This window comes from Erigeron canadensis, chromosome 5, assembly GCF_010389155.1.
Source record: "Erigeron canadensis isolate Cc75 chromosome 5, C_canadensis_v1, whole genome shotgun sequence".
NCBI classification, from domain to species: domain Eukaryota; kingdom Viridiplantae; phylum Streptophyta; class Magnoliopsida; order Asterales; family Asteraceae; genus Erigeron; species Erigeron canadensis.
Window position 1 is genome coordinate 22,219,587 of NC_057765.1, and position 24,762 is coordinate 22,244,348.

General features: G+C 32.3%; 2 protein-coding genes, 1 long non-coding RNA gene and 1 other non-coding gene across 4 annotated transcripts; all 4 read right to left on the reverse strand.

The window, feature by feature from the left end:
* Positions 1–1,176: 1,176 nt before the first annotated feature.
* On the reverse strand, positions 1,177–4,862 carry LOC122602347. The gene is made up of 3 exons (XR_006324219.1): positions 4,702–4,862; positions 4,541–4,582; positions 1,177–1,490 (listed from the first exon to the last, which is right to left on the reverse strand). It is a non-coding gene; the product is annotated as an uncharacterized LOC122602347 (long non-coding RNA).
* A 376-nt stretch (positions 4,863–5,238) lies between these two features.
* On the reverse strand, positions 5,239–7,185 carry LOC122600945. Its single transcript, XM_043773724.1, has 2 exons — positions 7,116–7,185; positions 5,239–6,022 (listed from the first exon to the last, which is right to left on the reverse strand). The coding sequence occupies exon 2, from the start codon at positions 6,002–6,004 to the stop codon at positions 5,348–5,350; it is 657 nt and encodes a 218-aa protein (XP_043629659.1). The 5' UTR covers positions 6,005–6,022; positions 7,116–7,185; the 3' UTR covers positions 5,239–5,347.
* Positions 7,186–7,249: 64 nt separating this feature from the next.
* On the reverse strand, positions 7,250–7,322 carry TRNAE-CUC. The gene has a single exon. It is a non-coding gene; the product is annotated as a tRNA-Glu (tRNA).
* Positions 7,323–13,323: 6,001 nt separating this feature from the next.
* LOC122600036 lies at positions 13,324–18,361 on the reverse strand. The gene is made up of 5 exons (XM_043772680.1): positions 17,940–18,361; positions 16,356–16,465; positions 15,897–16,268; positions 14,686–15,250; positions 13,324–13,786 (listed from the first exon to the last, which is right to left on the reverse strand). The coding sequence occupies exons 1-5, from the start codon at positions 18,178–18,180 to the stop codon at positions 13,713–13,715; spliced, it is 1,362 nt and encodes a 453-aa protein (XP_043628615.1). The 5' UTR covers positions 18,181–18,361; the 3' UTR covers positions 13,324–13,712.
* Positions 18,362–24,762: the final 6,401 nt, after the last annotated feature.

Here is a 24,762-nt window from a genome sequence, read left to right on the forward strand (position 1 = left end):
TTTCAATTTAGTTAACATTCACCCAATTCATATAATTCGACAATATTCTGATATCATCTTTCAAGAAAGACAGAAACTTTTCGACCCAAATCAATATCATTTTATTTGTAACAAAGATAACATACAAGTGTGCAAGAAAGTTGCCATACGAAAAAAGATAATCAGACCAGGTAAAAGGGAAGTCATGGAATAAGAAAGTTTTCATTTACACTCGTGCTTATCAAAGCGCGGTCGTTAAAATAGGCATTACCAAAGTCTAATCGTCATTTATGACAGAAAACCATACAAGAAATAAAAATAAAAAACACAAGCTTAACTAATAACACAAAATGAGGAAATTCTGTTAGAACAAAAAAGATGAGATGACTACACGCATTGGTAATGGAGCCTGATTTAGCATTCACACGATTATACAGCAGCAGTATGCAAATTCCAGTAGTACCCATTTGCCGCTAAATATTTTTTCATAAATGTGGTCATGTAAATGCCAAATTTTCATTTCTAGTAGCTATTAGTAAAAGTGTGCATTTATGATTGCAATGCAGTACTACACAGTTACAACAATAGTATGCACATTCTTATTAGCTTGCATGATAATGTATTTCAAACTTTAAATGTGTAAATCACTAAGTTAAGGTTTTATTGCACAAAGAAAAAGAGACTTATGCATGCCAAATAAAACCTTCAAAGGAAACTGGGATCAATAAAATATTCCCGGAACTTCTAACCCACTTATACCATACACTTCCCATTTTCAGGCTAGCTAGCTTTACTTACCAGTCATAAAATTCAACAAAAAAGGGAGACTTTTGGCCAATTTGACAGAAATATTACTGTATACGGATTACTTTGGTGTTGACTTTCTTACATAACAAATGTATCGAAAACTAAAGCTGAAAATTAGCTAAAGTTACAGTTTCACATATAAATCATGGTTAAGTAAACCTACATCATTATAGAGATAAGATGTATAGTTGGCATTTACAAAGTCAAAACTACCGAACATTCGATGTTCTTAAGTCTTAGGATTCGTATCTAATAACCAATACAAACTAAATTACACTGATTATAAACACAAGACCTACTGTTAGATATAGGTAGCACAGCGGAAGCAATAGCAAGACAGATAAAAGAACACGAGAATATAACGTGGTATCTCACACAAAGTGTGTGAAGTAATCCACAGCTGCAACTAGGGAATTTTATTAATGCTCAGTAGAAGAAAATTACAATGCAAAGTCTAGGATATATATATAGGCATCAGATAAGGGTTCTTGGATTGGTGAACAAGAAAGGCCAAATGGGCCTCCTAATCAATCTAAAATAGTCCCTAAGGCCAAAACAGCCCATAAGGACGTCAAACCCAACATTAAGATCATGCAAATACGAAGTCCATATGCTATCTAAATAGCGTAACGAACGAAGAGAATTACCCCAGAAGGTGGTGTAGGGTTGCGAGTAAACTTTGCTGCCGCCAAGAGCCCATGGAACTGTTAATTAAGACAAGTAGAAAGCAAGTGAAGTTGTGGCCACACAAGAGAACAAAATCATATTCGTAAGAACTTTAGTCAAACAATGAGAATGTGGATCGCGAATTATCACGATTAATAACTATCAAATACTACTCCATATATTGGACCTAGTTGAGAAAGAACCATTTCATTCTACTCTATGTAAAGATCAGGGTGGCGCCATTTATTATACTAGGCCTCGCCATCAGCAATCATTCTATCAATAGTCTCTATATCTTCCAGTAAAGACAAAATAACATAACAATACACATTAAAAGGTTTACAAGTTCACGATACAGAATTCATAAGAAGAGGGTACCCATTTTAGCTAACCCTTCAGCTAGGTCAATGTGAATGTGCTCTAATATATGATTAACATTGTGATTTACTCGAGAGCAAACCTATTGGCATGTATGAAAAGGTAAATTCACAAAACTGATCTTCACTCTCGTGTTGCAAAAATATTGCAGAACCAGGTAATGAACATTGTCCTGGAATACAATGATCTGGCATACTATCCCTGTTCATTTTATAATGAGAACTTTCATCAACATATTAAAAAGGCTATGGTTTTATACCTTCCCATGTAAAAAAAATACAGAGGATCTTTTACTGAAAGCAACGGAGGTGAAGCTTGAGAATTATTGGTAAGCCTAATCAGGAGGGATCGCACATAGATAAACACACAAGGGTTCAGATTTAGTGACCTTTCTAAGTTCTCCTTGTCCTATTATCAAAGTAATTAAACACGTATCGGTTATAATATACTTAGCTTTCAGCCATCGTGTCCTCACCTATATCCAGTCAGTCCCTATCATCTTAGTCTCTATTTGACTACGGACTCCTCATGCGGGGATTATGAAAAGTAATTCCTTGCTAATTATAGTCCTCCGTTTTTCCCCCAATATCTCAAACTATCTCCTGTTTGATTCCCACAATACTTCACATTTTTTCCATAAATCTACAAAAATTGTTTCAGTCACCATTACCAGTAAATTGTAATCATTCCTTATAATGAACAAATTACACCCTGAATATTCTTGTTATCTGAATTGTATCATTTACCACTAAAATAGTACAGATTACCATCACGTCACTCATGTATACTCTGGTTATTATGATTTTATATTTTTGCTATACTTAAGCCCCTTTTTGCAATACATCATGTCATCATCTAGTCCGTAACTCATAAATGGCAGTACTTTAACAAGAGCTGCTGACCTGCAAGCCTTACCTCTCTGATAACAGTAAGAGCACATGCCCAAAACAACCCGCTTATCTCACATCCTCTCTTAGCCCCCCACATAATGATGTGGTATAATGCTAATACAACAACAATCTAAAAGTTCTTTTAGGAGAACATCCTTATATATTAATGTGGTGCAAAAAAAGATAACGATAATACGATGGTGCGTCAACATCGCCGTCAATTAAACAAAAACAAATGCCTTTTAATCTTTTATGAACATTCACACAAGCTGAAAAAACCTATGCTCCAAAATGCTAAACAAATCACAAAAAACCCAAGATGGCTTTTAACAGAAAGACGGTGAAACCCAAAACATGAAGACAGTTAAGCATATCTTTTATGATCAACTACAACTACTTAACGTTAATTCCCCTGTAACAAATCTTCCTTAAAACAGAAGCATCACAGTTCCCACAAGTTGCCTATTCCCCAATGGCCCAATTCTCAAAACTAATGAACGTTAAATGATGTATGCATGTTGCATAGTCGCATCTTAATCCAGAAAATGGAATATCGATTTCAAAAGAATATGTGCACCAACAATTCTGACACAATAGTGATTGTAAAAGACAACCGCAGCTTACGCTTACCATAAATCTTACAAAAAAATAAAAGTTGGCATAGATAATTGATAATTCCTTCCTCAAAACTGTCTCATGCAAAAACCAATCCACAGATGCTTTATAAGCCTTAGCCTGTGTGAGGTCTCAAATGTTCAAGTATTACCTTACACAGTAATTTTCCCAAAAACACAGAATGAGAAACTTATAAAGTGACTTCTCAATCATAGCATACTTCTAACTAAATAAACCGAAGTTTACAACTACAACCATGATTGTAACTAAATACATTTGCAGCCACGAGATAGAACGTTTCAAAACGAACATTTAGCCAATCATAAAACAAATGTTAGATATAGAATATACGATGCCCGTCAGTTAAAATCATAAAATCCATAAACGCTCACAATATAGCGATGCTAGGTTGACAACCATTTTACAAGCAAATTTTTACAAACACATGTGGCATGTGAGATGGTCCAATCATTAAAGAGAAAGAAATTAGAGAATACATTAACATAATATAATTGGTGGAAGATATGCTTGTAAAAATTTGTATGCAAAATGTTTGTAAACCTAAAATTACTCTTGTAGGATTAGAGTCATCTAAGTATACGTGCTTCCCAAAAAATGCGTTATCTTGTGTCAAGTACCTTTTTTTTCATTTGGGTCACTGTAATCTATATAAATTTTATTATTTAAGATGATAACTAATCTTGTTAACATCATAGCTTTTCCAAAAACATAATCTTGTGAAAATCATAAATTTGGATCAACGTATTATTTATGAATTTTAAATAGTGTAACTAAATTATATGTAAGTTTACACACAAACATTACAGGTTTTTGACCAAGTAACACCACACTTACACTGACCCACCAAATGAACACAGAAAAAAATGACACAAAATAGACATTTCTAAAAAAGTACGTTTACGCTTTGCTGATTTTAACCCGGTCCGTAATTATATGATCTAGTGAGAAACTTACATTTTGTTCCTATATATTTTACTTATGATCATGATACAACAAACAATGCTACATACATAGGTATTTTTAACACGCATCTATTAATAGGGGGTTTCAACTGATTAAAAACTAAATTTTTTCAGGGTTTTAATATGAAAAATTTCTTTTTCATTTTGATTAACATAATAAAAAATCGATGGAAAACAAAAGGCGATTAGGATGGGAAATAGAGATAGAAAAACGGAACGAACCACATTCTGGTTAACATCGAATCTCTCACGAAGTGCATCTGCCTGTATAAATCATAATTAGATACAAAATCATTATCATCATCATAAATTCATAATCAAATAGATATATATAAAAGAAGCACTAATAATAAGAATAAAAAGGAGTAGGAGAGATATAATACAACGGGGTAAGAAGATGACGGTGAACGGTCCAATTGAGGGTGTCTTTTAAGCCGCATCGTTAAAGGATCCGAACTCTCTCACGCCGAGCTGCTCTTTGAGCCAAGTAAGAAGCTAATATGCTCATCAGCCATCGCTACACACAATACACTCACGATTTGTGTTTTGACTGTGTTGGGGTTTGAGCGTTAAGCACTATATAGTTCCAATCACAAGGGTATTTCAGTCATTACAAAAACATCACTTAATATTTCCATATAATACTCGTTTCTTTTAAATGTGAACATATTTAGAACTCTACTTTTCTGAAATTTTCAAAAAATAATTACCTAGCATAGAGTGTTCAGCCTTATGCATTTACACCCCTAGGCCCCAACTTTTATGTAAGTAGTGTGCTTGATCTTGTGTCGAAATTGAAGCCTTTTTGATTCAAACTTGCCTCTTAACTTTATGTAAGTCAACATATGACAATTATATGGTACTTGTACCATCAATCAGAGACTAGTTATATTATAATGTATAATAAATAACCTGGAAGATAACAAAAAACACTGGTATTTTCATAATTATGAAGAACATGATAGTTTACCTAGCATACATTGGTTACCTAGCCATACATTGGTCCAAGACTAATGAACCACCACTCCTTTACTTTAAAGAAAGATCTGCAATACTCTCAACAAGACTGTCAACCGACTCTATATCCAAACCTTTCCTTCTAGGCAGCACACGTGTGCCTGCATTTGAAGAAAGAGCTTCCTTCAGCTGTGTATCAAGTTCATCTTCTTCTTCAACAGGGATGTCTAAATCCCACACCTTGAAAATATTGTCAGACAATGGTTGGTCCATTGCAAATTCCGAAAACACAAATCCCAAATCATCATCATTATCATCAGAAAATTGAGTTTTCAACATCTCGTCTTTATAGTTTGGAAGAAAAGGTTGTTGCTTTAATGAGGATAGAACATCAACGATTTTTTCTTCTTCTAGGTGATCATTATTACTCGTTTCAGCAGTTTCTGAGGGTCCTTCATCTGTAAATGAAGGTAAGTTCTCCAACTCATCTATGTGACTCGCATTATCCTGCTCGTTTGTAGAAGGCTCATGGATCATCTCAGAATGTAAATCAAGAATATTGAGTAAAGCTTCTCTTACAGACTCCATACTAGTTTCTGATATATCAGGATCCGCATTTAAGCAGGAGTCTGCCCAGGCGAAATCTTCAGCAGATAATACATCTTGATCCTGTTTACGCTTGGTGTCAACATGTTTAAGAATAAAAGAGTTCGCATCGGCATCTTCCATTATGAAATTGTTAATAAGCTGAAAATTAATGCAACTAATTTAGTTAAAGAAAAAGCTCGGAACTTTGGTACAAACGTACAAGTATATCATGTTATCAGTCATCATAAGGCTCAAAGGACTAACGAAGGTCTAAAATCAAAAAGTGCCTATTTTTGTGGCGTATCTAGTTAAATGTCAGAAAAAAATAACTACTTCTGAAACTCTAGGACATGTGCCAAGAGCCCTGATCAGTCCAATAAGCTAAGCTCACTACATTGAAGTAAATATAGTGCATACAATCAATGCTTTGAAAAGAAAGCATAACATAAAAACAACAATATTCCCATTAAACAAAAATTACAGTGCAAAGCCATTAAATTTGCTACAGAAAAAACCACAAAAACTGTTTTAGGGGAACGTTTCGAGCTTCCTTCGTGAGCTCAATGTGAAAGTATACTAATTGCTATTGGTCCTAAAATATGTTTGGCACAAGGTTTTCAGGAGCTTTTCAGGAGCTTTAGCTTTTTATTTTAAACTAAAAGCTCCTAAATATTAAAAGCTTTGTTTGGATGCAAGTAGTTTTAGCTTTTATTTGAAAGAAGTAGCGTTTCAGAAGCTTTAGCTTTTCGAAGGAGCTTTGAAACTTTAAAAACTACACAAATACCTCTTCAAGTTAGAGCTCTCCCAAACCAAATACTTTTAGAAAATAAAAGCTACAGCTAACAGCTCTAACTAAAAGCCACAGCTTACCGCTAGAACTAAAAGCTCCAGCTACAACTACTTTTGCCAAACATACTAACACCGTCCACAAACCGTGCAAATAAAAACGTTATCATAACATACATTTTACAACAGATATAATTTTTAACAAACCATTTTCATACCATAGTATGTGTGTGTGTGTGTGTGTGTGTATATACACACTACAACGGTACAACTAACTAGTGTTTCAATAATTCAAGTGTCAAGAAAAGAAAAGAAAAAAAAAACTAGCAGCAAACTGTATGATCGCACACAATGACAGAAAATTGTAATCTAAAAACTATATCAAATCGAATTTTGTACTAGACAATAATAATCATAAAATAGTTGAATTGAATATAAAGAAATAAATATAGGTGAATAGAGATACCGTGGGAGTTGGGGAGAGTATTTGTAGCAATTAGCAAAACGATTGTAAAACCTTGGGGATGGAATTAGGGCTTATATAAATCAGTATAAGTGGCAAATAAATATAAAATTGCGTTAACAGAAAAAAAAATTTAGTTCCGTTGCCGGGACTTGAACCCGGGTCTCTCGGGTGAGAGCCGAGTATCCTAACCAACTAGACTACAACGGAGTGTTGTTTACAAGTGCATATACAATATATTCAATCTTTATTCAGATGAAGGGTTTAATTCCTAATGACGCCCTTAGACATCCTTGAGCTATTATATCATATTATTACAAATTCTTACACATCCTTATAAATCTTTAAAATCCTATAAATTTATCACCAACCATACAAACATCCTTACATATCCTTTAACTCTACTAAAAACAAAAATATATATATATATAAGTAAGGACACCTAAGGGCATGCCCTTGGGTAAGGGCATGCATCAAAAAATCTTTAGTTTTGGACAAGCTTCAACCGCAAAGGATATCCAAGTGCACCCAAGGGCTCCCAAAAACATCCCCATTGGAGATAGTCTTACACTTGTAAAGCCGGAGGTGTTAAATGTGACAACTTGACAAGAACTCTCTCTGATAGAAGTAAGACCATTTGCATCTTAACCTCCTTTAAATATTAATGGAAACAATATTATGACTTATAATCCGTGGAGTTACTTTACTTATTTTTTATTTATATAAAATATGGCTCCAATCATTTAGTTGATTTATCGTTAAGATGAAGAACAATGTATTTAAATTGGTAAAGCGATAATGTTTTTATCCTTATAACTATCAACTAGAATGTTGTTGTAACGTTAAAGTCATAAGGTGAGCCATAACAATAAAACTTATTTACATAATGTCGATAACCACGACTGGCGATTGTTTTGAGGCCATTTCCCAAGGCCAATTTATTTACCAACACTGACGTTGCCAGTAGTTTATGTTTAAGGGAGTTGAACAATCGTTAATCTATTATGGGTAGGCCAAGAAACGTTATACCAAGCTAATTTATTACCCTTCGTCCCATTAGAAGTGTTACGTTTTGAATTTTACAAGTTTTTATTTATAAACTTTAACTTTAAATATATAATTTTTTTGTGTAAAATAAAACTTGATGAAAATTACACCAATGAAAACACATCTAAAACACAAAAAGAATTATTTAAGGTCAAAGTTAATAAATTAGACTTTGCAAATTCTTGCGAATTCGAAATGTGACAATTGTAATGGAACACTTTCGGAAGGTTGTGGCGAACCTTTGATTTCATGTGGATGTGCTTGATAAAACCAAAAGTGTATCCATTTGCCCTTGGAAATTTGCCACTTTCACAATCTCACACAGCTTCCTTGACCTCCATCAACATTAACATCAGCTTCAAGGACCGAATTCTGCACACTCAAGAATTTTTTTTAATCAAGCACTACACTGAACCCGAACAAAATGCTAGTGTTTGCTTAATAAATGGTTAAAAAACACTATTTCACTTCATTAGGATCCTCCGACACCCCAATATGTTCAACCCCACGAATTGCTAACTGCTTCCGTTTCTTGTTTAGCATACCATGAAAATTTTTTGAGTTTTCATCCGCTTCTAAACACCACTTAACCTTAGCTTTTTGATCATCTGAATTGATATTTCTTTCCATGTCCAAATTATTTTTAATGACCTCTTTGGACCACCAACAAACTCCATGATTAATGCTTTCAGCCAGCCTTTTCAATTCATGTCCGATTGCAAGTTTTTTATATCAGCAGTTGTACGACTTAATCTCCATGTGCAGATATTTTGCTTTAGCGCCGTTTTTTAAAACTAAATCATTGAAAAAGTACTACAATACAATGGCACGTAGTCGGACAACAAGTTGCGCCGCTACCCTCTTACACCGATTTATTAGTTCAACCATTTTAGAATACCACCAGCGGGCTGAGACCAAGATTTCATTACCAACTTGTCAAATTCATAATCATTCATCCAGGAAGGATAAAGTTTGAAAGGCGTAGGGCCATAAGATTAATTAGGTGATGGTTAGAAATATTTCTCTCGATCTTGCACCATGTCTTTGTATATCTGATATCACGTCTTAGAGACTAAAAACAGATATGAATTTATAGCCATTCAGTAGGACATCAAACAGGCTAGTCAATTCTATGAAGTTATTGAAATTCCGAGCGTTGATCTGCAGTCTTCTTTCCTATAAGACTCACGTTTCACGGAATTAAAAAAATATCAAATACTCCCCATTCATTAGAACTCATGTACGTCTAAATGAATGATACTTAGCACTTTCGTCTTGAGAAGCTGAGCATACACATTTAACATAAAACATCTAATGTTATTATGAACCCAGCCAAGTGCCTTCAACAATTACAATGTTTGGATGACAAAAGAAAATAGAGTGCTTCTTTAAAAAATGCTTGCATTCTAAATAGAAATAATCCCTCCAGAATGACCAGGAAACCTCAAAATCAAATGAACTATTTTTAGGGAAAATACATAAAAAGGTAACCTATTTACCTAAAATTCCTAAAAAGGGAACCTATTTTGTTTTCGTTTATTTAAAGGATATAGTTTTCATAAATTTCCTAATAAGGGGAAGATCGTTAGTTTTAGACGCTAGTCAGCCTTTAACATCGTTAGTTTGCTAATGTGGCATTACTAAAACAACTATTCATCTTCTTCTCCCCCTTTCCACTCCATCCGCCGACAACCACCCCCCTGCAGCACCACCGCCGCCTGCCACCTCTCCCTCGTCGGAAAACAAATCCGGCAGCCACCACAAACAACCCTCAAGGGTTTTCTTCAACTCTAGACTTCAAATACTCCATAACAACCACTGCTCCGCAGCGAGGCGGCGGTGGTGCTGCAGGGGGTGGTTGTCGGCGGATGGAGTGGAAAGGGGGAGAAGAAGATGAATAGTTGTTTTAGTAATGCCACGTTAGCAAACTAACGATGTTAACGGTTGACTGGCGTCTAAAACTAACGATCTTACCTTTATTAGGAAATTTATGAAAACTGTATTATTTAAATAAACGAAAACAAAATAGGTTCCTTTTTAAGAATTTTAGGTAAATAGGTTACTTTTTATGTATTTTTTCCTTATTTTTATGCAATAGAAATCCACTGACAACACATTTAATTTCCTAGTAAACACGAACATTCACAGCATGATAATTAAGAATTTTGGCAACTTTAACGACCCCGCTCCTACAGATGTTAAATGATAAAATATTTATTCATTGAGCCACCGGCTAATTCTAGACTTAATTTATTGAAGATCTATTGTGATCCCTGAAAAATCCAAACCAAGAATATTACCCATTTTGCACTATACGAGACACACCATCCACCTCGACATGTTTTATGGAGTTACCTCGAAATAACTGAAACGTTCTCTCTTATTAAGGTAGGCATGGTTATTTCGTTTGCTGTAGGGTTTGAGTCAGTGTGTTTATGTCGATGATCGATTTAGAGTCAGACCAGAATTTGAAGTCATACATTTTAAATTACTAAACATTTGTAGCCGACTTTTTTAAGACGATGACTTTGAAATGATTTTTCCTTCTACATTTTATGGTTATTACATTTGATACACTTATTGTAAAGTAATAATAGTAATATTGCATTACTCCTTTGAATTTGTGTCATTATATAATTTTGGGAAAATTACACTTTTGGTCATTGAACTTGGCACGTTTTTCACTTTTAGTCTCTAAACTTCAAAAATTGCAAATTATACACTGAACTTGTCACTTTTTTTCACTTTTGGTCACTGCGCCCAGTTTCGTTAGTTTTGCTCCGTTAAGTTGCACAGATTCGTTAGTTTTTTTTTTCACTTTTCGTCTTTCCAATTATTCCATAACTAAAATCGGTAATCGACAAACTTCAGTGATGAAAAGTGTAATTTACCTAATTTTTTTTTATATATACCTCATTCGTCCAATTTTAAATGTTATTATTTTGATTTTTTCTTAATATTTTTACTTTTAACTTTGACTCTAAACATTTTTATTTATAACGTATAGTAGTTGGTGTAAATTTTATCAATGAAAATTATATTTAAAAATTAGTTCATTATTATATGTTTTATAACAAATTTATATAACATAGACAAAAATATTTATGGTTAAATCATAAGGCGTTATAGATTATCAGAAAAACCTACAACACGTTACTTCAGATAAACATTACAATATCTTATTTTTATTTTCGTTTATTAATAGTTAATAAAATGAATTAAGAAAAACTATATAAGTTTATATAACACACAAAAAAAAAATTACGGTTAAAATAGACATAAGAAGACTCGAAATTCAAACATAGTCACTAAATAAATCTATCTTTATAAATAAAAATTTCAATCACAATTATTTCATCGTTATTAAAAAAAACAATTATTTCATCTAATCAAACTACTGTATAACAAATAGATAGTAACTGTAAACATAAAAATTTTGTTTCAAAACATAGTAAATGAATATGTATTTTCACTAATCGGCCAAAACAATATATAAAACCTGAAGTTGGACCGATTATCGATTTTAGTTATGGAATAATGGGAAGGATGAAAAGTGAATGAAAATTAACGAATCTGGGCAAGTTAACGGGGAAAAACTAACAAAGTTGACGTAGTGACCAAAAGTGAAAAAAAGTGACAAGTTCAGTGTATAATTTGCAATTTTTGAAGTTTAGTGACTAAAAGTGAAAAACGTGTCAAGTTCAGGGACCAAAAGTGTAATTTTCCCTATAATTTAGCCAACTTAAAACGACACAGAAAGACATAAAAGTATAAAACCTTTAGGAGTTGGAACATAGAGACTTGCCAAAATGTTATCATTTTGAAAAGCATATTTCAAAAGCACAGTTCAACCAATTGAACTATAGAGACCTGCACCAGTGGATTACCAGGTTACCACCAGTGGGTTACCAGGTTACCTTATTCACATAAACAACGGGAAGGATATAGTTTTGAAATTTGAACCAATATCATTTTGTTATTTGACAGAGCAATATATATATATATATATATGGGAAAGATAATTTGAGACCAACTAAAAAAAGTCCAAAAAAGGACCATTGATTTTCGTAACTTACACACCACCATCATCATCTACTACGATATACAAGAGTTTTTTGTAAAAACACTAAGACTTTCCAGCGACGGGCCCACAGAAAAATCATGTTTAAGTTAACTTACACATATGTAAGTTACACATGTGCAAGTAACTTACACATGTGTAAGTTAACTTACATATGATTTTCTGGTAGGTCTGTCGCCGGAAAGTCTTAGTGTTTTTACAAAAAAATCTTGTATATCGTAGTAGATGATGATGGTGTACAAAAATCAATGGTCCTAGTTGGTCTTAAAATAATAGATGGTCTCAAAATATCTCACCCTATATATATATATATCTCACCCTATATATATATATATATATATTTGTATATATATTCCGGGCTAACCAAAGCCATTGAGGGTCTATTGTTTTGAGAAATGCATGTTAGATTCTTGCCAAAGGCAAGACCGAGTATGATAGCTAACAATCGATGAAAAAAACTCGGCATGAGACTTTCACAGGAACTAATGTTGTATATGAGATCAAGGTGGCAAAAAAACCGATTCCAAAAAAATTAATCAAAGAAAAACCGAAATTAGAACCCGAAAAATTGATTCTTAAGAAACCGATTCCGGTTCTTGAATAACCGCCAGTTTGGAACCGGTTTCAACTATCGGTCCCAAAAATTGGTTTTTTACCAGTTCCAAATCGGGTCGGTTTCAGTTTTTTTAAAGAAAAATAACTAGTCAAAAGTTAACCAAAACCGGTTCAGGTTTGGTCAAAACCGATTTTTCATCGCGTTGATCAAAACCAATTCCAGTTTGGAACCAGTTTCTCAAAATACTCTTGGTATATTTTAAAGACGACGAACGGTTTTCAGGACTGGTACAACCATAAAGAGGTCGCCAGACCAGTTCAATGTCCTGTCAAGTTTTAAAGACATTGTAAACACAGATTGTACAACATGATTTAATTGAGTTGACATAACAACTTTTAGCAGGTTACCCAACTCAGATGACCCATTCATCTTGTCACCTTTACATCAGATGGATACATAGATCCTTACAATAAATACGGCTCCGACCATCACTCATGACCATTTTAAAGACGTCAGACAACAAGATCTGCAAGCAAGATTAATAAGTTAACATATCATGATGGTATAAATGTTCTTTGTTTCAACTAAGTTTATGAACATCGAACTTCAAACTTTGTTTCAAGTCACAATATGCAGGTGCTCAAAAAGAACCACAGGTAAACATTACACTTCTTGAGTAGTTGGATCTCCTTGATAATACTGCATAGACACGCACTAACTTTGTCAATCTCCCCCTTCGGGAGAATTCATTGTCTGTTGTCAGTCATTCACGACAAGGCCTGCCACATTTTGGCTTTGACCTGCAACTATTTTGGATTCGAGTGGTGTATAAATTTATGTATAGATGATGGTATATATATTGATTGGTTACTATCATACTAAAAGCAAAACTGTAAGCGGCCATATCTGCATGCGGTTATAGGATATGGAGTGTCATGAGGATGAAGAAGAATAACCAGATTGTACGGTAGAAGACACATTTTTCTGAAGCTGCAAAAAACATAATTAAAATCAACATTAGGATCCATACACCATCAAGAAACAAAATTATTGAAAACTTTCAGTACAACGTGAATATGTGATGTAAAAATTGCAACATTTGCATTTTTCAATACAATTTCTGTTGCTATGTGTATTACAAGTTTAAACAATTTTAGTCAACACAGCAAACTCATCTTGAGAGAATCTACTACTAAATGAATGGATTCTGCAACTGTAGGTCGACCTGTCAGGCCCGCTAATTTAAGGCAGAAAACTAGAGGTGGCAAATTAGACAGCTAATCTGTAATATGGGTTCAGGTCAGAACCATGAACTTTTGACGCGGGTCAAAACAGGACAGGTTAATGAGAGCTTTTTGTTCAAGTTCCTTGAACTCTATAGAAAACTAACGTATCAAATTAGCTCTCAAAATAGGGGTCGGTTAAGATAGCTTGTAAGCATAATACTTGCACTTTGAGACAGTTAAACAAACCTGACATGTAAGAAAAAGTAAGACCCATATAAACGCATTCATGTGTAAATGTGTCAAGGTTGTCATTACTTCACTCCTTTACTAATAAAAAAAGATTCTAACACTTTTGCGTTTATTTATATTCTGTTTGAAGGTAGGACTAGTGGGTAGGAAGATCAAGAGAGGAGGTGCAATGAAAAAATAAATATTCTCACACTAGCCAAACATATATCAGTGGCAAGCATACAATTTCCACATTCGTTGGAGTTTTGGTAAACATATTACGTATAGAATTCGCTAGATTTGGTAAGCATTTCTACTAGATACACAACCACAAGATAAATGCATAATTAGTAGGATTATGACCCATGTCTTATGATACCGACAACTAAAAGTTACTTTTGTGTGTGTGGGTGAGAGAGATAGCGAGGTACTTACAAGAAGATGATGGTAAAACCAAGAGAGGTGAAGGCGCCAAACCTTTATGATACCCATTTTCTTGGTGAGGACGGGATCCATATGACACAGCAGGTAAAGGAGAAAGATCTGGGGGCGTTCCTGAACCAAATGGTGAAGCATGAGGTGGAAGGGCATGAGAACTTGGATCAGACATTGGTGATGGACCAGGTGACATAATGGACACTCCACAAGACGGGTCCATTTCAGGTGAAGGGGAATTTGAAACAGGTGGTGAAGACTGGTCAAACGATGCTGGAGATGGGGAGATGGTGGGACCCATGTGAGCATCAGGTGATGGGGCAGGAGAAGGTGTAGGTGCATCAAGAGTATGGTACATATAAGATGATAATTTGACCCCCTTCACTTTACCAAATACAGAGTTATCCAGTCCAAGATTTTTGGCTTGAGATCCATTAATATTGTGGGCTAATTCCTTTAGTCTCTGAGAGTCAAGACCCCCTAGGGTTGAGATAATCGATGCCTGGACTGTAACAGGTGGATCCCGTGTTGATCCCTCTTTGTTCGTCACTTGCACAAATACACTCTGCATAGCAAAACATATTTGTAATTCCCAATTGCTTTGGAAGTTATCGAAAGCAGCGAAAAATGTATCATTTAACATTTCAATTTGATAGAGCACAACAACTTAATTCAACTTAACAATTATATCTTAATCGGCATCCTCCTATAAAGGATTCCAGTAAAAATACTGTCTGAAACTGTGAAATCCAAATACATCAAAAAAAAGGGCATCCCAGTATTGAGGATAAACAATCTGTCACTACAATGTTTATATTATATACTTCAAAATGAGGTAGAGGAGCAACATTGACTCATAACTCCTTAACTTATGAATGCGTTAATTTGTGTTATCTTTCATCTTGTACAGCTGGTCTAATCAATTAAACAAACTTAAAATATTATGTCTATTAGGTCAAAAGTCAACAAAGTATAAATATATAATTATATTCCAAAGTATATTTCTATAGCATCCTATTTGTATCATTGGTTAAGATCACCGTTGTTTGTCAAGTAGGCTAGTGAAAGTGACATATAAGGGTTTTTTTTGGTAACTAAACAACGTATCTATCAATATGGTCTGGGGTAAACAACGTTGAGTTTCAGTAATCAGTAGTAAATAAACAAAAACCTGAGTATAAACAAAGGAAATGGTAGAGTAAACTGCATACCTCATAAGGCATTAACTGCAACCCTGATTTGAGTTGTTCCTTCAACTCGAGAAAATTATCTTCTATTTCACGTAAAGAGTTAGGGAGAGTAAAATTAAAAAGGACTTGTGGTAGCATTATAACAGGAGGAGATGGAGTAGGGATAATTGTGATCCCACCGGAAAACTTGAGAATATCAAAAGAAGATGGCATGCCAAAAATTGATTTTGTGAGTGTCAGGTTGGAATGTTTGGTGAAAAGCTCGACTAATGATGATCTCAGTACACTTAAAGATACAGGATTTATTGGATAATTCATAGGTTTAGAAAGAACACCAAATACCACATCCGTCTGGTTAGATGCACCGGATTTGTGCATTGACAGGATAAAAATCTGGAATTTACAGTAAAACAATGTTATCAGAATACTAAAAATGCAATAAACTAAAAAACTAACTGGACTATGATTGTTACAACCAACCTGTGCACCAGGGACACCTATTTCATCATTAATATCATACTCTAGTCTTGTAATTTGAGGAATAAGAAACGAAACAGGCTTTTCCAATCTGAAGTATGCCTGTACTTTAGCTGAAACAATAATAGCACGGTCAACTCAATAATTCAAAGAGCTACAGCCATACGATAGACGTCTAATTGCGTATACATTGTGTAACATATAACATACACCATATATATATACACACAGACATACATATAAACAATCATTGATAATATATTATAAATCTAACGTACCTATTAATCCAACAAAAGTTATTGTGGCTCTCTCACATCTCCTTTTATACACAGACATACATATAAACAATCATTGAGAGTAAAGAATTTACTTATAATATAACAAGGATACTCATTTATAGTACCACTTTAACCAATATTCTCCAAAAGTAGTATATTGTAATAACATAACGTCAAGAAGTAGATAAAAGAAATAGTTTTCCATCTAAAATTAGAAAAGTGACATAATTCATGCTGTTCGAAAAAAAGAGCCGTCAGCCAGTAATTATACAAATAGAAGTAGCATAAATGTCAACAACTTATTTAATACTTGAACTACAAATAGAATATCAACTCATTAACTATTTACTAATTTGAAAAAAAGGGAACGTAATAGACAAGTACTGAATCCACTTTCCAGAGTATCAAGAATCAAGATCTCCCTTATTCGAAGAGCTCAATATAAACCCCAATCTAGTGTTGTATATAATCAACCACACTAAAATTTAACTGTCCAAAAGATCACTAAAAGTTTTCGTCAATCCCTATCCCAATTAGGGCTAACCCATTTGCTCATTTTTCAGCCGATAATTAATGTTTTCACAATCAACATCCAATACAAGATAACCACAACCCCATCTATTCATATCAGAACTGTAAAAACTCATTATAAACCGCAAAAAATACTATTAAGAATCATTAACCGACAACCATGAAAAGTTACTTTCATTCCGAATTAGGCCTAACCCATTTGCTCATTTATTGGAATTACATAAGTCCTATGTATTAATGTTCTTACAATAAGACCCAAAACGATAAAAACCAAAATCTCATTTATTGATATAAGATTCACAGCAGCTATTATTTATAAACACTAAATTACTGTTACAAATCATCAACCAATAATCACAGAAGAAAAAAAAACCTATTTCGGATAATCGAGATCACTAAGTCTGACCACCTTAAACCAGTCCATTTGCTCAATAATCATGATTAAGTAAACCTAATCCATATAATCAAGAACACCAAACCTTAACTTAAAATCAAAAATTAACACTAACCCATTTTTTCAATTATCATAATTACACAAACCCTAATCATTATTTCCCGAATCAACATCCAAAAATCAAATCTTTATAAAGATGAAAAAAATAACCCTAATTCACAAATCACTAATAAAACCACTAAACATCACCTAAATAAAAAATCCAACACAAACCCATTTGCTAGGATCACAAACAAAACAAAACCCTAAAATTAAAAATCCAAACCTACCCATATTAAAAAACCCAAAAAGAATATATACATATATATATAAACACATACATACCAGAATTCTTGATTGAATCTTTGGCATCAAATCCAATTTGCTGATGATGAAAATGGAAGAGAGAGAAGATGGCAGAGAGTGAAACAGCAAGTGTAAGAAGCAAAATAAAAACACACTTAAAACTAAATAATCTACTAATGGTTTTTGCAAAACAAGAAAACCCATTATTAGAATGATGATTTTGATTTTGATTTTGATTGTTGATATTTTGAATTGGCAATTGGGGTTGTGATTTCCCCATTTGCAAAGCAGCATCTGTACTTGCACACTCTTTTTTTGTGTGTGTTTATAATAAGAAAAAATATATAAAAGATTTTGATTTGATGATTGAGAGAATTAAATCATAGTCTTGTTTTGATTTTATTATATATATGTATTTTGTGTATGAATGTATATCTGTGTGTGATTTGCACAACTGTTACTAGTGCTGATGATGAGGAAGCATCTGTTTTGTACCACTACCACTCTTTTGTCTTTTTTTTCTCTTTCTTTTTCTTGTTTCAAAATCTTCAACTTGTTTAATACGGACTAGAGTATATTTTCCAAAAGAAATGCAATTTTAACAAAAGATAGTAATTATTATTCATATAAAAAATGTTTTTTTTTTTGGTAGTATGTATTAATATGCTTAAAAAATCTGTTAGTAAGTTAGTTGATAGATATTATATAAGGGAAATGATTAATTCTTCTAACTAAATAGTCTACTAATCTTCTATCATGACATATGTAAAAATCAGGGGGCAAAATTAGAAAAGAAAATTAGTTGATACCACATGTCACCTCTTAATGTTTTAGAAGGATTATTAAGCTATTTGGTTAGGAGTATTTACCATTTTCTATTATATAATCGAAATCAATGGTTAGAGAAAAAAAAAAGGATTTATGTTAGTTGCTGACTTGCTGGATATGTTACGTGTTAGCATATTTAAACATTAGACAAATTCATAAACTTAAAGATTAATATTACGTTCATAATAATAGCATTAAAACTTTAGACAAATTCGTAAACTTAAACGATTAATGTTACTTTCATAATAATGTATATATGCTATGATATGCTAGGATGATAATTAAATAAGATAATTGTATACGGAAAAAGTTAATAATTGTTACATATAGCTAGATGGTTAGTTGATATGTTCTTTTTATGTTGCGACTAATCCACATCTTATTTTCAAGTCTCTAACCATAGTTACTGTCAACTAGATTGTAGGGTATATGTGAACCAGTCTGTAGCCAAATTTTCACATGTTTGGATTCCAATTCTTGTGACAATTGTTGGAGAGGCTAATTATTCAATATTTAAATGCGTTATCTATACTCATATATAAAGTACTAGGTTATACCCGGGCGTTGTCCCGAGCTATTTTAGTTCTCATTGATTTCTCATAAATAATATACAACAAAAATGATCATAGAATTTAGTGACAGAGCTACGTGGAGGAAAAAAGTGGTTGTAGCAACCATATAGTGTGTATAAAAAGGATAAGTATGTTGGAATGTAACAAACTTTGAATGAATGTCTATAGTAGGAAATAACTAAAGTTGTGTGTATTGTATGTAAACAACTCGAAAATAATGTTTATTGTATGTAAGAAAATATATTCAACCAATTATAATCAGACAAGTGGCACCTCTATATGGTTGTCACGTATGTTTTCTTACATACAATAAACATTTTTTAAAGTTGATTACATACAATACACACAACTTTAGTTATTTCTTACTATAGACATTCGTCCAAAGTTTGTTACATTCCAGGATACTTATCGCGTGTATAAAATTCTATATTTTCAACACTGTTTTTTAATATTAGTGTAATTCAAAGCTAACTGACCTCCCACCAAAGCATACATTTAGAATCTCCTATGTTCATCTTGACTCAATTTAAGATTACTAGTATATTTTATACACTAAAAAGTATGTTTGGCAAAGATAGTTTTAGATTTTAGATGAAGCTATAAGCTGTAGCATTTAAGCAAAGTGGTTACCTAAAGCTTTTATCTTCTAGATATGTTTTATATGGTTGTTGTAGCAAAGTGGCTACTTGAAATAGCGTTTCACTTTGGAGTTTTTTTTCAAATAAGAGTTAAAGCTAATTACGTCTAAACAAAGTTTTAATACTATATGAGCTTTTAGTATAAAACTAAAGTTAAAGCTCCTGAAAATCTCTTGAAAGGCTTGTGACAAACATAGCGTAATTGAGCCTAAATTATGTCTTTGTCACTAATAGAACTTGAGTAAATAGAAATATAATTATTTATATATACCTAACATGATTATATATACACATGTGTTGTGTGAACTGATTATTTATAAATAGTTGATGATGAAATCGATATATTGATCTATACTACTTTATCTATAATATATTATAAAGCAAAAAGTCTCTGTCTAAATTTAAGTTTCAACATTTACTTCTCCAAAATGCCCCCTATATATTATATATTTACCTAAAATAACTATATTATACTTTCTCTCTCCTCAAATCTCAACCAAATATTTTTTTTCTCTCCTGCATAAATCATTTATTCCCTCAATTAATTCAAAATCTTTTATTTCAAAAACCGTACATCGATAAATCATAAAAATTATATAGGTGTTCTTAAAATTGCATGCTCTTTCATTAGAGATGTCATTCGATATACTTTCGACGAATTTTTAAATCTAAGGGCGGAGCCCGTACGGCTAAGGCATTTGGCTATTACACTTTATGACCTATCAGGCTATCACCTTCTATGACCTATCAAACTTTATGACCTATCACCCACCATCTCACCATCGCAACGCGCGGGTACTTGCTCTCGTATATTAAAAAAACATTAAATTTATTATTATAAATTGTAAATCCAAATCACAAATAAGATTTCTATAAAAAAAAAAATAACAAACTTTGTAATTATTAATTCGATCATTTGTGTGATCGAAAACATTTGAACTATGTTTATAAATAGTTTTACCATTCGCAAGCATTCATGTATAATTTATTATTTTGTTAAAAAGATTTCTAATAGATAGAAAATATATTAGACAAAGCTATAATATACGATTATGAGAACAAAAAGGATAGGGTAGATAGCATGGATAAACTAATAATCAGATACTTTTAGTTACGAAATGTCAAATATGATAGACAACATTGAAATGTATACGACTAAATGTAAATGAGAAATATTTAGTAAAATGCAATTTGTTATTAAAAATGTCAATTATTAAAATGAAATGTCATATTAAATGTAGTTGGGAAATAATATCAGAAATGAAAATCTAGTCCACTGGCAATGTGTGCATATGTTGTTCTGCATTCATAGGTTCGAAACCCATTTGTAACATTTAACATTCACTTGAATGGTCACTATGAAGGCTAACTAAGTAAAGTAGGTGTTGACGTGTCTTTAATATCAATCTAGTGATGACACAAAAGAAAATGCTAACGTGGGGACTCAGAGAGTGTCATGCGAGCGTTTTTTGATAGGCTCATATATAGAGAGAGAGATTGATAAATTAAAAATAAATAAAAATTAATGTGAATAGTATATTAAAATGATTGTACTAATATTGTTTTTTGTAGTTTTTTTTAAACACATATAAATAAATACGGTATGTAAAAAGATCGTATTTATAGAAAACATATATAACATTGTTATATTCTAATTGAAATATTTAGGATATGTTTCATCTATTAATAAGAATATATTTCTAATAGTTGAAAAAAAGAATATGATACACTATGTGTAATAATAAAACAAATAAAATGATAATGATCTATTATGATTTTTTAATATTTAAATGTTGTTAACTATGTCAGTCGTCAGAGTCTACAACTTCAATGAACATATTATGATTTTCTTATATTAAAATATCTCTAAGCGTGTCAGGGTAAAAAATATCGATGGCATATTTTAAAAAATATTTAAATATAAAAGTCAAAGTTTTAATATATAGATTAAAATGTTACTAACAAAACATAGTATACTAAATTTGAAACCATAATAAATTAACATCTAATATTGAAAATGACGTAACTCACGTGTAACCACGGACCTAAATTCTAATGTTTAATCTAAAATATAAGAATTTGTCACTTTGTAATAATTGTTTTCTTTGATATTATATAAATATATGTATATTCGCTTATTTGTATTATTATAAAAATATAACACAAAAAACTATTATCATTTGAGAAAATAATTTTAAAATGTAATCATTATTCGATTTATAGGGAAAGACGGATAAACAACATTGAATTTGATGTTTGGTTTTATATTAAAACTCACAATTTTACATATAGGAATTTGTAAAGTACATATATCATTGAATAGGAAACAAAACACTAAGTTCTCATTAGATGAGTTGGAAAAGACATGTGCCTCCTTGCTATAAGGCCTAAGTTCAATTCCTGACACAAACATTTATTTTTAAAAAAATACATGACACTCTTAGATACCTGTGTGGAAGCTGACTAAGCAAAGTAGGCGCATACGTGGTTGCTGACGCGTCTCTTGGATCGATATGGTGATGACACGTAGGAAAATGCTGACGTGGCAAGCTTAGAGACCGCCACGTGAGCACTTTGAGATAAACTTTTATATATAGATATATAGATTTCCACTATCTTTTTAGAAATTTTAAGACATCTCGCTAACGCTCCTGAAACGCTACTTCAACTAGCATTTTATTTTGGAGCTTTTTCTTTCAAATAAAAGCTAAAGCTAGTTGCATCCAAACAAAGCTTTTAATATTTTAGGAGCTTTTAGTTTAAAATGAAAAGCTAAAGCTGTTGAAAAACTTGTGTCAAACATAGCCTTATTGTCTCAAATCCAATCTCTTTATTTTTTTCATGCCAACCAAGCTAAAGTTCATTGGCATAGATAAGAATATTTTTCTAAAACCTAAAAGGAAAATAATAAACTAATGTACTACTAGCTAGTAACAACTAGATCAATACCCGGTCGTTGACTGGGTTAGAAACAGTACATGTTGAACTTTACATACAAAGATAAATAAATTGACAAAAGTCTAAATATCTAACTTTTTTTAGCAAGCAACGTTAAACCTTTCAACCCTAAACCCGTCCACTATCCTGCTAGCCTGATTAAGTTAGGTTGGTAAGTTAGTTTCGGGTTATCTGGTTAGTAGGTTCGGGTTACTTTTTCTACCCAAAAGTAATCAAGCTGGGTATTTTCAACTCGTCAACCTGAACCCGGCCTTATTGACACCCCTATACAAATAAAAGACATAAATAGTATTATAAAAAATATCGAAACTTAGATGGGCATGTATGTTATTAGTATTAGTTTAATAACAATTATTTTAAACAAATACGTATAAGATCATGACAAATTAAATTTTATTGCATTGTCAGGTGTCGGGTTTGCACGGCTTTGGCCGGGTTTTGACCCCTGCTCATGCCTAACACTGCTGTCATCCGTCACGACACCACTGTTGTCACCCATCACCAATGCCGCATTGCACTCACTTGAAATATATTTACTTTTAATTTAAAATTACAAATTTAAAACCTCATTTTATGAAGCCTTTCTTTCTTTCTATATATTTCGATTGAAAATCCCACACAACAATACTTATCCGCACTTGATATAAAGATTTTTAGATGTGAGCGCTTTCTTAAATTCTTTCCTTTTTCCTGGTTTCAAGTCTATCACCATTTTAATTTCATTAGCTACATAAAATATTTAAATTGAAAATAATAAAAACATGACATAATTAAAAAAGTGTATATATATAACATTAAAAAGTTAACATTTTTAACAAAGTTTGTCTTTAATTTCAAGGGCTCGGATTGTTTTGTGTATTATTTTAAATGACGTAGATCAAAACTTGAATTTATTTTTTTCTCTTTGTAGCATGGGCCATATTTATATTCTAGATTATACCCGGTCGATAACCAAGTTACCAAATAAACTTATACAATACATGTATCACTCACTACAAAAATTTACGTCTTATAGTATATGAAAATACATATCTTATATGAAATCCGTCATAATGTTAAGATAACAAACCTTCTACTTTTTTGGTATAACATATATGGAGTCGGCTATATATTAAGATTTTCAATATAGACCTTACTAAATAAGGTTGTGAAATCTCGACTCGGTAACCGACAAGTTGATATTTTAGGGTCAGGGGGTCGGGTTCACTTTTTGGGTTAATAGCTCAACCTACCTACCTAAAATATTTTAAATTTAAATAAAAAATTTTAATAGGTGGATCTACAAACTTATTTGATCAGACAACCCATAACCCATGTTACTTAAAACTAATCCGCCAACCATCAATCATGTCACCTAAAATCAACCCACCAAACCATTTAATCCGCCCGCTAACCTGATTTTTTTTTTTTGTTTGTGGTTAAGTTTAGGTTGACGGGTTGACAGGTTTGGGTTGAGATTTTCAAATCAATTTTTGATATTAAGCCATAACCACGTCGATGATGTAGTTATTAAGGATTTTTCTAATTGAGAATTTTAATACTTATTTGTTAACTCTTTGCTCAAAATAAAGCTTATCTTAATTGTGACACCTTACGATATTTTTAATTTTATATTTATTTTTTAAATCACATATTAAGTTGAAAATAAAATAAAATATTGTATATATGAGTATCAATTTATATACAACATGGATTTCCATGTTCCCCTTGCATGCATAAGCTTGAAAGTTTTACTTTTAAAAGTAAAATTGTATTAAATTAATGAAAAAAAAAATATTCGCATCCGTAGTTTGTAGCAATGGATTGGAATCTGTAAAGCGTTTTGGAAGTTTAGTTAAATAGCACAAAGTAATTATCATAATTATA